This window comes from Schistocerca piceifrons, chromosome 5, assembly GCF_021461385.2.
Source record: "Schistocerca piceifrons isolate TAMUIC-IGC-003096 chromosome 5, iqSchPice1.1, whole genome shotgun sequence".
Lineage (NCBI taxonomy): Eukaryota > Metazoa > Arthropoda > Insecta > Orthoptera > Acrididae > Schistocerca > Schistocerca piceifrons.
Window position 1 is genome coordinate 12,248,078 of NC_060142.1, and position 12,549 is coordinate 12,260,626.

General features: G+C 42.1%; 1 protein-coding gene across 1 annotated transcript in view; it reads left to right on the forward strand.

Annotated features, from left to right (window-relative positions):
- The first annotated feature begins 345 nt into the window (after positions 1-345).
- LOC124798079 (bursicon-like) overlaps positions 346-12,549 on the forward strand; it is a 49,125-nt gene continuing 36,921 nt past the window's right edge. The window contains exon 1 of the mRNA XM_047261318.1: positions 346-503. Within this exon, the coding sequence (XP_047117274.1) occupies positions 346-503 (158 nt within the window). The remainder of the gene's footprint in view (positions 504-12,549) is intronic.

Consider the following 12,549-nt stretch of genomic DNA (forward strand, 5'->3'; position numbering starts at 1 on the left):
ATCTTTTGCGATTACGGTCGACTAAAGTATAGACAGTTTTCGTTCGATAGCGAGTGCCTAGTAGTGGCGACTAGCGTACAGTAGCTCGGGGGATCGGGTCCTGCGTCTGATGACGTTTATCTCCAAGTCTACTCGAAGGGAACGTTCTGTGGACCTTTAGAAACGAATACAACTCTTCAGAATCTTCCATAAGGAACGAAAGTACAACACTTTTTTATCCTATTAGGTTTTAAGAGATTATTAATCTTCCTACATCGCTTTGCACACGCAGTTACACGATCGTGCGGGTGAGGTTTCCTTTCTTTTCCTTTGCTTTCCTTTGCTGTCGCGCGTCGCCTGCTCTCTATGGCGGCGGGAACGCTCTCCACAGCACACCACGGCCCTGTTGAGGACGAGGACGGCTCGCGACTTCTGCAATCTGAGCTGGTCCGCCGCTTCCTGCGCGTCGTCGTTTTCAGAGGAGTGTTTAAAATTGCACTATCTAGAATTACTTGTAGTCCCACGTACATACGTAGTAATTGTGCGTTAAATTTCCACTGGCACGACAGTGCGGGCTGGATTTCTCCCCCACAGCTTTGGCCTCGGACGGCCACGGCGGTGAGCCCGCGCCGCCACAGCTTTTTGTGTGAAACATCTGTTAGTGGGGAAGGTCTGGTGCACATCAGCTTTGTTGTGTGCAGTTATAACATAAAATCAGGTTAGTTGCCTGTTAGAGTGTTCTCATTTGGATGGCTATTCGCCAGCTGTTGGAATCCTGCAGGGCTGTCCATAAATCCGTAAGAGTACGAGGGCGTGGAGATCCCTTCTGAACAGCATGTTGCAACGCATCCCAGATGCGCTCAATAATATTCATCTCTGGGCAGTTTGGTGGTAAGCGGAAGTGTTTAAGCTCAGTAGAGTGTTTCTGGAGCCATTCTCTGGCAATTCTGGACGTGTGGGGTGTCGCATTGTCCTGCTGGAATCTTCCAAGTCCGTCGGAATACACAATGGACATTAATGGATAGAACTGATGAGACGGGATGCTTACGTACGTGTCACCTGTCAGAGTCGTATGTAGACATATGAAGGGTCCCGCATCACTGCACACTCCCCGCACCATTGCAGACCCACCACCAGCTTGAACAGTCTCCTCCTGCTGACACGCAGGGTCCATGGATTCAGGCTTCGTCTCCTTACCCGTACACATCCATCCGATCGAAACAATTTGAAACGAGACTCGTCCGTCGAGGCAACATGTTTTCAGTCATCAACAGTCCAACGTCGGTCTTGACGGGCCCAGGTGAGCTGTAAAGTTATCTGTCGTGCTATCATCAAGATAACACGAGTAGGCCTTCAGCTCCCAAAGCCCGTATCGATGATGTTTCGTGGAATGGTTCGCAGGCTGACACTTGTTGATCGTCCAGCACTGAAATCTGCAGCGTTTTACGGAAGGGCTGCACTTTTGTCGTCGCTGATTCCGTTCTTACAGGATCTTTTTCCAGCCGTAGCGATGTCTAAGATTTGATGTTTTACCGGATTCCTGATATTCATGGTACACTCGTGAAGTGGTCGTACGGGAAAATCCCCACTTCATCGCTCCCTCGGAGATGCTGTGTCCCATCGCTCGTCAGCCGACTATAACGCCTCGTTCAAACTCACTTAAAAGTTGATAACATGCCATTGTAGCAGTAGTAACCGATCTAACAACTGCACCAGACACCTGTTTTCTTATATAGGCGATTCTGACTGCAGCGCCGTATTCTGCCTGTTTACATATCTCTGTGCCTAGAGCAGTTTCTTCGGCGCTTCAGTGTATATTCAACTTGTCTAGCAACATTCCACGCACGATCTCCATTTTGTTGGGTGAGAGTGATTACAGAGAATTACTTGCAATTTGTCGACAGTGCACTTCACAATTTCGATGGTGAAGCTAGCATAATCGCTCTGCAAACATGTAATTTCGAATGTGAAAGCTTTGACAGTAGTTTTAATTGTAAAGCATATTAAAGATACAGGCTACTTATAAAAACATCGATTTCTCCGACGTTTATAACTTTATTTAGTTCTATAGTCTTTCTTGATTACATTGATATATACATTATAGGGATTCAAATGAAAAATGACATATATACCAAATTTTAAAGTTACAATCACGTATGCCGCCAAGCCCCCTTTAGTTCTGCTACAGTAACCAGCATTATTTCGAAAAGAACTATGAACTTTCTGTTTCCAGCGATTATACATATGATACATTGTACATGTTGGTAACAGTGCAGATTTCTAGTGTCTGTAAATGATCAGCTTTGCTAGTATTTACTTTCGTTTTGATGAAGCAGTTTGTTCACGTGTTACTGGACGTTTGTATTTATTGCACACTGAAGGATATGTACTTCCACAAATATATGTAGCACTTGGGCAACGTATCAAGAAATTCAATAAAAGTAAATTCCGTGGTAACAAGTTCACAAACAAAGCAAGCCACGCTGTTGAAAATAACCTATGCATCAGTTCTTCAGGGAAGAAACTCCCACATGGCTCGCCTCCTGCTGACTGAAATTTTTGCGTTAACAATGACGCTGTTTGCAGTTGATTTATTGTTATTGATGTTATGGTGGAGGCTGTCTGGAAGTAACTGAACAACAAAATAGCAGGAAATTAGTTGTTCTGTGTAGATCCTGCAACAAATCTACCTCGAAAATGACTTCAATTTCACATAATATGAATTATGCAAAATTTTCGAAGTTAGTGTATGCAATCCGTGCAATAGATAAAGGAAAAAAGGCTGCTCAAACGTTTTGTTGTTTGATGGATCTTTTTCCTCCTCCCAGTAGGTTCAGTATGTACATAAAAATACTTTTAGGTGCCTTGATGGTTGTATCTCAAGCATCTATGAAACGTGCAGGAGAAGAAACTGTAAATATTTGTGGAACCAGGGACATTGCTGTTGCACTTGATGGGACATGGCAACGTCGCGGACATCGTTCCTTGAACGGTGTTGTAAGTGCTACTTCTCTGGAGAATGGAAAAGTTGTTCGTGTTGAGTACTTATGTAAGTACTGCCTCGCCTTCCATGGTAACACTGAAGGGCATATTGAACATCAGTATTCTAAGAATTATGATGGTTACCGTAGAGGTATGGAGTGTGATGAAGAAAATATTTCAGAGGTCGTTGCCCGTTAATAACGTTAGACATGCGAAGTACCTAGGCAATCGGGACTCTAAAGCTTTCAATAAAATTAATGAGTTTAATTGTTATGGTGATATTATGGTAACAAAACTGGAGTGTTGTGGACATGTGCAAAAGAGGATGGATGCTAGATTGAGGAAGCTATGAAGAGAAACGAAAGGAAAGTTGTTGTCTGATGGAAAATCTCTGGCCAAGGCAGATTGACAGAAACTGAAATAGGCCTCCTTCAGAGTTATTATGGACTGGCCATTTGACGAAATGCACCTCTGAATGCTGTTTCAGCAATGCGAAGAGCTGACTTAGTTTCATATGATGTCTACAGATGACCACCCTGTTCATGGACTTTGCCCTAAAGGAGCAGATTCTTGGTGTGGTTATCAAAAAGCAAAAGAAAGAGGTCAAATATACCGTCACAAGCATTCTCTTCCTGAGCCTCTAATGAATGAAATAAAAGCAATTTTTAGAGACCTGTGTGTTCCTGTTTTGCTTAGTAAATGTCTTCATGGGGGCAGTCAAATGAAAGTTTCAACCTTTGCATATGGGAAAGATTAGTCCTACAAAAACATTCTTAGATAAACACATTAAAAGTTGGTATATTAGATACAGTGATATGTTTCAATGATGGAGTGATGGGAAGGTTGGAAGTCTTGAGAAATTTAGGCATAAAATGTGGCTCTAATATGGAAGATCAATTGCATGCATGTGACAGACAACGGCTGCATGAAGCTGAAAGATTCGCTCTTCAAGTTTCCAAAGAAGCAAGAAGTGTTAAAAGGAATGCCAAGAGGAAGTCTGAAGATCAAGAAATGCTGTAGGATGAAGATTATGCTTCAGGAATGTTCTGAGGCACAGTTAATGGGACCCATATCTTCATTCGCAATTTCCCGCAAGTTGTACTTTTCAGCATTCAGGTATAAATATTTTCTAAAGTTTAAAAAGAATTGATCTAATTTTTTCTGTAACTTGCAATAGTCCATACTTATGTAGTAGACCTAAGCTTTATTGCAGAATCAACTAAATTATAGAAAAAATAACGTTTTTATTAGGAAAAATATTATAAAAATTAAAATTTAAGATGTGATATTTTTTTACCCTTATAATATACATAATAGGTGAAATTAAATAGGTCTAGTACCTGATCCATCATGTCATGCACATCTGGTAAAAATTTGATCTCCTTCAAATGTATAACATTGGATTAAATGGTACCTCAATTTGAGTAAGCATATGGATAAAATTGCATCAATTTCTTTATAATTTTTTTTAATAATCATAAGCGGGTTCAAAAATATTTAAAACACTTCCTATTCGTTTAGAAAGTGTGCTGCGTTACCTGATATCAGCAAAAAATCTGTAAAACACATACATTATAAAGAGTGCCTCAAAGGAATAGGTGTTGATTTTTACATAATATTGAGCCAGAGAAGTACCCTGTATCCTTAATAGATAATTTGTGTTCTGGGGCGTGTAACAGGGTGGAGAGGTGGGGATGTAGGCTAGAAGCATGAGGGAACATAGGTTTTCAGATGGTGGTCATGCACTTTCTTCCTTCGTTGGTCTGCAAGATGAGCGAGGGGGGAGGGGGTATGTTTATTTTCCACAAGTGGATTAACGCTACATTGTATATGATTTACTAATAATACAAACATCATTAAAGCACATGGACAGATTCTACATAAATCTCTGCACTCTGTTCTACACTGCTACAGGGGCAGTTGTAACTTCCTTCTCAGGTGGGGAAGGCGCTGCTCGGTTTTCAGTTTAGAGACACACTATACCTGTCCAGCATTTCCTGTCCAGTTCTCTCATATGATTAGACACAATAACTCAACTGAACTCATGTTCAACTAGTTCAGTTATTTTTTGTTTATTAAGTGAGTACTTATTTCCAGCTATTAAGTGAGCTTTCCCCTCCTCGCCCCCTCCCCCCACCCCATGAACCGCGCCCCTTCCCATTGGTGGGGAAGCTTGTATGCCTCAGTGATACAGATAGCCATACTGTAGGTGCAACCACAACGGAGGGGTATCTGTTGAGGGGGCCAGACAAACGTGTGGATCCTGAAGAGGGGCAGCAGCCTTTTCAGTAGTTGCAGGGGCAACAGTCTGGATGATTGACTGATCTAGTCTTGTGACATCAACCAAAATGGCCTTACTATGCTGCTACGGCGAGCGGCTGAGAGCAAGGGGAAATTACAGTCGTAATATTTCCAGAGGGCATGCAGCTCTACTGAAAGGTTAAATGATGATGGCATCCTCTTGGGTAAAATGTTCTGGAGGTAAAATAGTCCACCATTCGAATCTCCATGCGTGGACTACTCAGGAGGACGTCGTTATCAGGAGAAAGAAAACCGGCGCTCTACAGATCGGAGTGTGGAATGTCAGATCCCTTAATCTGGCAGGTAGATTAGAAAATTTAAAAAGAGAAATTGATAGGTTAAAGTTAGATATAATGGGAATTAGTGAAGTTCGGTGGCAGGAGGAACAGGACTTCTGGTCAGGTGAATACAGGGTTATAAATGCAAAATTAAATAGGGGTAATGCAGGAGTAGATTTAATAATGAATTAAGAAACAGGAACACGGATAAGCTACTACGAACAGCATAGTGAACGCATTATTGTAGCCAAGATTGACACGAAGCCCACACTCAATACAGTAACACAAGTACATGCGCCAACTAGCTCCGCAGATGATAAATACATTGAAGAAATGTGCGATGCGATAATAGGAATTATTCAGATAGTTAAGAGTCACTGGAACCCAATAGTAGCAAAATAAAGAGAAGGAAAAGTAGCAGGAGTGGGCGAGAGGAATGAAAGAGGAAGGCACTTGGTAGAATTTTGCGCAGAGCATACTTTAGTCATAGGTAACACTTGGCTCAAGAATCATGAAAGAAGGTTGTACAAGTGAAGAGACCCGGAGACACCGGAACGTTTCAGATAGATTATATAATGGTAAGACAGAGATTTCGGAACTGGGTTTTAAATTGTAAGACACTTCCAGGTGTCAATGTGGACACTGATCACAGTTCATTGGTTATGAACTGTAGACTAAAACTAAAAAAATGCCAGAAGGCAAGAGTATAACGAAATGGGACCTGGATAGACTGAAAGAACCAGAGGATGTAACAGATTTTCAGATGGAGCATTAGGGAACGATTGACAAATACAGGGGAAAGGAATATAGTATAAGAAGAATGGGTTGCTTTGAGAGATGAAATTATAAAGGCAGCAGAGGATCAAGTAGGTAAAAAGACGAGGGCTAGTAGATATCCTTGGGTAACACAAGAGATATTGAACTTAATTTTTTTGCATTTTTATATTTTCTAATTTCCACTATTAAGCGGGTGAAGGGGAATACAAATGTTTAAAACATGAGATAGTCAGGAAGTGCAAAATGGCTAAACAGGAATGGCTTGAGGACAAATATAAGGATGCAAAAGCATATATCACTATGGGTAAGATAGATACCGCCTACACGAAAATTAAAAAGACCTTTGGAGAAAAGAGAACCACCTGTATGAATATCAACAGCTCAGATGGAAAACCAGTCCTAAACAAAGAAATTAAAGCAGAAAGGTGGAAGAAGTGTATACGGGATCTGTACAAGGGACGTGTACTTGAGAGCAGTATCATGGAAATGGAAGAAGACGTAGATGTAGATGAGAAGGGAGATATGATACTGGGTGAAGAATCTGACAGAGCACTGAAAGACCTAAGTCGAAACAAGGCCTCGGAAGTAGACAACATTCCATTAGAGCTATTGATAGCCTTGGCAGAGCCAGCTGTGACAAAATTCTTTCATCTGGTGAGCACGATGTATGAGACATGAGAAATGCCCTTAGACTTCAAGAAGAATATAATAATACCAACGAAAGCAGGTGCCGATAGGTGTGAAAATTACTGAACTATCAGTTTAATGAGTCACAGCTGAAAAATATTAACACAAATTCTTTATAGATGAAAGGAAAAACTGGTAGAAGCCGAACTCGGGGAAGATCAGTTTGGATTCCGTAGAAATGTTGGAACACGTGAGGCAATACTGACCCTACGATTTATCTTAGCAGACAGATTAAGAAAAGGCAAACCTACATCTGTGGTACAACTAGTGAGGAGGTGCTGAATACAACTGGGAAGAAGAGACATTTGTGGTACAACCTGAGTAGGAAGAGACATCGATTGATTGGACCATTCTGAGGCATGAAGGGGGTAAAGATCGTAGAGAGAGACCAAGAGATGAGTACATTAATCGGATTCAGAAGGATGTAGGATGCAGTAGGTGAAGAGGCTTGCACAGGATAGAGTAGCATGGAGAGCTGCTTCAAAGGAGTCTTTGGACTGTAGATAACAACAACAACAACAACTACAAGTGAGCTTTCTGTGAAATACGTTGCTATAAAGAGTGACTGAGAAGTGCTTGATTGCTGTGTTGTTGGTAGTGACGCTCGTGGTGCTGGTTTGAGAGGGGTTGGACTGCTACCTGTCGTTGTCAGTGTAACCATGTTGTGGTGCCTTGCTGGTGATGCAATGAATAACCACACTTCTCACAAGATTAATGCTGTCTAAATAGATCTCTTCCATTCACGAATTACTCGTAGAGCAGACTGGACTGATTGGAGCCATTTACCGCACCGCACGGCCACGGTATATCTTGCAATGTGGGAGTAAAATGTCTGACGGAATGAGGCTTTAAACTGTACTTTATCTGAAACCAAAGTTTTAACAGAGCTTGAAAGGATTTTTGATAGGCTATTCCTTCTACTTTGTAAATGAATATCTTAATGGAGACTGTTATACCAAGTTATGCAAAAAGTCTGTTAGATTTCAGTTTTGACAGCACTTGGTCGCAACAGTCGAGACAGGTATTTTGTGTACGATAAATTTATTAAAAGTGCATAACTATGTTTCATTATGACAGTGTATTAAATCTGTAAATATTACTAGTTCCAGTGTGTATTCACATATGTTGACCGTCTATTCAGATGTTTTACGTTTTTCATGTTACACTTTCTGACATGTTCCACACCCACGAGAATCATCTCATTTTTGGATCTACAGAACGAACACTGAATCTAATCTAATCGAAACTGATCACGTTCAGGTGTAGAGCGGTAATCTATTATACACTGAGGTAACAAAAGTCTTGGGGCAGCGATATGCACACTTATAGATGGCGACAGTATTGCGGACACAAAAGGTGTAAAAGGTGTTACCGGGCGCTGGCAGCAGATGGCCTCTGCTAGCAGCACGGTACCGCCTGCAGCGCCTCTGCTGGTTTGGCGGCAGTCTCGGCACCTTTCTACAGTCAGTGTGGGTGCGGAGCCTTACCCCACAACAGCCTCACCCCTGCCTCTTCCTCGTACATCTTTTTAGGAGATGAAGGAAGGCACCCTGGAGCGCTCACTCCTGTGCTACAGCGCACGTATCTGCCATCATTACCAAATATCCTGAGAAATGCGTTCTCCCCTTGCATCTCACTAGAGGTTTACCGTCCCTCTGTGGACAAACAAGACACACGACGGTGCGCGGTGCGTAAATTCCGCATCCAATATTACATGGCAGACTCTAGAAAACACAACCAGGTCGGAAAGTGAGCGTGTTTTCATTTTTTGTTATACCAGTCAGTATCAAAAATTAGAAAGCACGAAAGTCACGAAATACAGCCACTAACGTGATGTGTTTTCAGTTAAAGAAAGTTTTATAGATGATATTAGATCTAACAAAGCTTTTTTCAAAATTTACAGCACGTTCCTCCACTTTGAGGAGTATTACTGCTTGTTGCTTTTGCTGATGATCAACAGGATTTTCTCAGTCATCCTCAGTTTTCCTGTTTCAGATTTTTAATTTTCGTTCCGTTAGGCATTATGGACCCATACAGGGTGGCCCATTGATAGTGACCGGGCCAAATATCTCACGAAATAAGCATCAAACGAAAAAACTACATAGAAAAAAACTTGTCTAGCTTGAAGGGGGAAACCAGATGGCGCTATGGTTGGCCCGCTAGATGGTGCTGCCATAGGTCAAACGGATATCAACCCCAATTTTTTTTTAATTACATATTCGTGTAGTACGTAAAGAAATATGAATGTTTTAGTTGGACCACTTTTTTCGCTTTGTGATATACGTTTGTGATTATTACTGCGCCGTCTAAGTACGTGGTATCACGTAACATTCCGCCAGTGCGGACGGTATTTGCTTCGTGATACATTACCCGTGTTAAATTGGACCGTTCAGCAATTGTGGAAAAGGTCGATATCGTGTTGATGTATGGCTATTGTGATCAAAATGCTCAACGGGCGTGTGCTATGTATGTTGGTTGGTATCCTGGACGACAACATTCAATGTCCGGACCGTTCGCCGGATAGTTACGTTATTTAAGGAAAGAGGACGCGTTCAGCCACATGTGAAGCGTCAACCACGACCGGCAACAAATGATGATGCCCAAGTAGGTGTTTTAGTTGCTGTCGCGGCTAATCCGCACATCAGTAGCAGACAAATTGCAGGAGAATCGGGAATCTCAAAAACGTCTGTCTTGAGAATGCTACATCAACATCGATTGCACCCGTGCCATATTTCTATGCACCAGGAATTGCATGGCGACGACTTTGAACGTCGTGTACAGTTCTGCCACTAGAGAAATTACGGGACGATGACAGATTTTTTGCACGCGTTCTGTTTAGCGACGAAGCGTCATTCACCAACAGCGTAACGTGGATTTTCTGTTGCCCAATAGTGCATATTATGCCGGTTTACGATGGCTGCGACAAGTGGAACATCAGCTACCTTGGCGGGTTAATGTATGGTGCGGCATTATGGGAGGAAGGATAATTGGCCCCGATTTTATCGATGGAAATCTAAATGGTGCAGTGTATGCTGATTTCCTACGTAATGTTCTATCGATGTTACTACAAGATGTTTCACTGCATGACAAAATGGCGATGTACTTCCAACATGATGGATGTCCGGCACATAGCTCGCGTGCGGTTGAAGCGGTATTGAATAGCATATTTCATGACAGGTGGATTGGTCGTCGAAGCCTGCGTGTTCACCGGATCTGACGTCCCAGGATTTTTTTCTCTGGGGAAAGTCGAAGGATATTTGCTATCGTGATCCACCGACAACACCTGACAACATGCGTCAGCGCATTGTCAATGCATGTGCGAACATTACGGAAGGCGAACTACTCGCTGTTGAGAGGAATGTCGTTACACGTATTGCCAAATGAATTGAGGTTGACGGACATCATGTTGAGCATTTATTGCATTAATGTGGTATTTACAGGTAATCATGCTGTAAAAGCATGCGTGCTCATAAATGATAGGTTTTTTAAATTAAAATACAGAATGTAGGTACGTTTGAACATGTTATTTCGGTTCTTCCAATATGATACATGTACCTTTGTGAACTTATCTGTTACCAACTGTTCGTCTAAAATTGTGACTATTAGAGCGCCATCTATCGCAAAACGAAAAAAGTGGTCCAACTAAAACATTCGTATTTCTTTACGTACTACACATATACGTAACAAAAAATGGGGGTTCCTATTTTAAAAAACGCAGTTGATATCCGTTTCATCTTTGGCAGCGCCATCTAGCGGGCTAACCATAGCGCCATTTGGTTTCCCCCTTCAAGCTAGATAAATTTCGTTCTTTGTAGTTTTTTCGTTTGACGCTTATTTCGTGAGATATTTGGCCCGGTCACGATCAATCGACCACCCTGTATGCCCATTTTTTCATGAGCATGAAATTTTAGATCGTTGAACGAAAAAAGTGGCATACATATTCACATTAATAACATAAAAAGCTCTTTATATGTACAACCGATTATGCTTATCGTTGAGATATCCAATCTGCCTCGAGAACACTAATTAGATAACTATCAATCGTTTGAAGTATAATAAATTTTGTGTATGTCAGGTCAGATTTAATTACTGGCGCACAACGCATTTAGTGAATCACCGCATTAGTTAGGTAAAAAGAAATGTATATTTCGGAATGTTGCCCCCTCTGGAAGAATGCCGGCGGACGCCAACGGTCAGAGAAGTTGTAACTGTGTCCATGCTGCATCGCGTTACACGCTTTAGTGAGTTCAGTTGCAGCTATTTTCTCTTTTAAATCACCACAAGTGGAACAATGAATTTACTAATGCTGCTCGAAACATTTTTTGATCGCACCGATTAAAGGCGTTTCCTGCCACAGCACAGCCTTCACCCCACCATTCTTTACACTAGAAAAGTGCGAGCAGCCCGCTCCCCCGGCCTGGTGCTCGTCGGCTGCTTCCTTGACCCAACTGTAGGATTTTTCATTTTGTGCTTTTAAAATGTAGTGGCTACAAGAACCACCAGGACATTTTCTTAGTGAATCTATTTTTTTTCTTAAGTACATAATGCTCTTTGCAGCATTCCTGTAACAAAATAATAATGCATAAAGAACGATACGACATGTTGCAAAGGAAACAGGTTTACCTAAAGGAATTGTGGGCCATAAAGCAACGATACGATTAAAGTGATCTAGTAATATACTACCGTAATACTAGCTTACCAAATAAGTAGGAATCTTCGTTTTTATTATGGTTTTTTAATTCACGAACAGGTTACATGCATATAAGAAATACCGCAAACAATGCAGATGTAGACGGACAACGATCAATCTATGTCTACCACACCGAACAGTTCGGTGAAAAACTGACGAGGCTTCATAAGAACGACAGTGTATCGCCGTACGTGGCAGTATAAGGTTCAACTTCCTGAGCTAATTTCACACGAGAATAACGCATGGTCGTTGGTAGGGCACTGCTCAGCAACGACACCCCCGCGCAGATTCGTCCGCAGCGGCTGTCACGTGCGCCGCTGTGTAGCCAACTGCTGGGTTATTAGAACTGACAGTGACTCCCAGTCCTGCTGGCCGCACGGCTCTACTCTAGCCTACTACGTAACGAATTTATTAATTCTCTGTACCATTCGGTTCTCGTAATGAACGAGGGAAAAATAACTCCATTCAACTGCATGTGCCCTAGTCTCTGTTACATCTTCGACGACATCTAGATCCACACTCTGCCACGCACTTCACGCTCGTTTGCAGAGAGTACACTCCACTGCACCAGTTGTTAGGGCTCCCTTCTGTTCCACTCACGTCTGAAGCGCAGTAAAAGACTAAACGTCTCTGTGCACACTATATTTAGTTCAAACAATCTTGTCATCACGCAGGGCCGGATCTAGGGCTGGTGACGGGAGAGGGGAGGGGGGGTTGGCAAACCATGGTATCTGCCACGGGCGGTAGTTTCAGGGGGCGCCAAATCATATTCTTCAAGAAAAAAACCTTGTTTCAGGAAGGCCTAGCATCCAGCACACGTTGGTCTACCGATTATTCATATGGCTCTGAACAGCA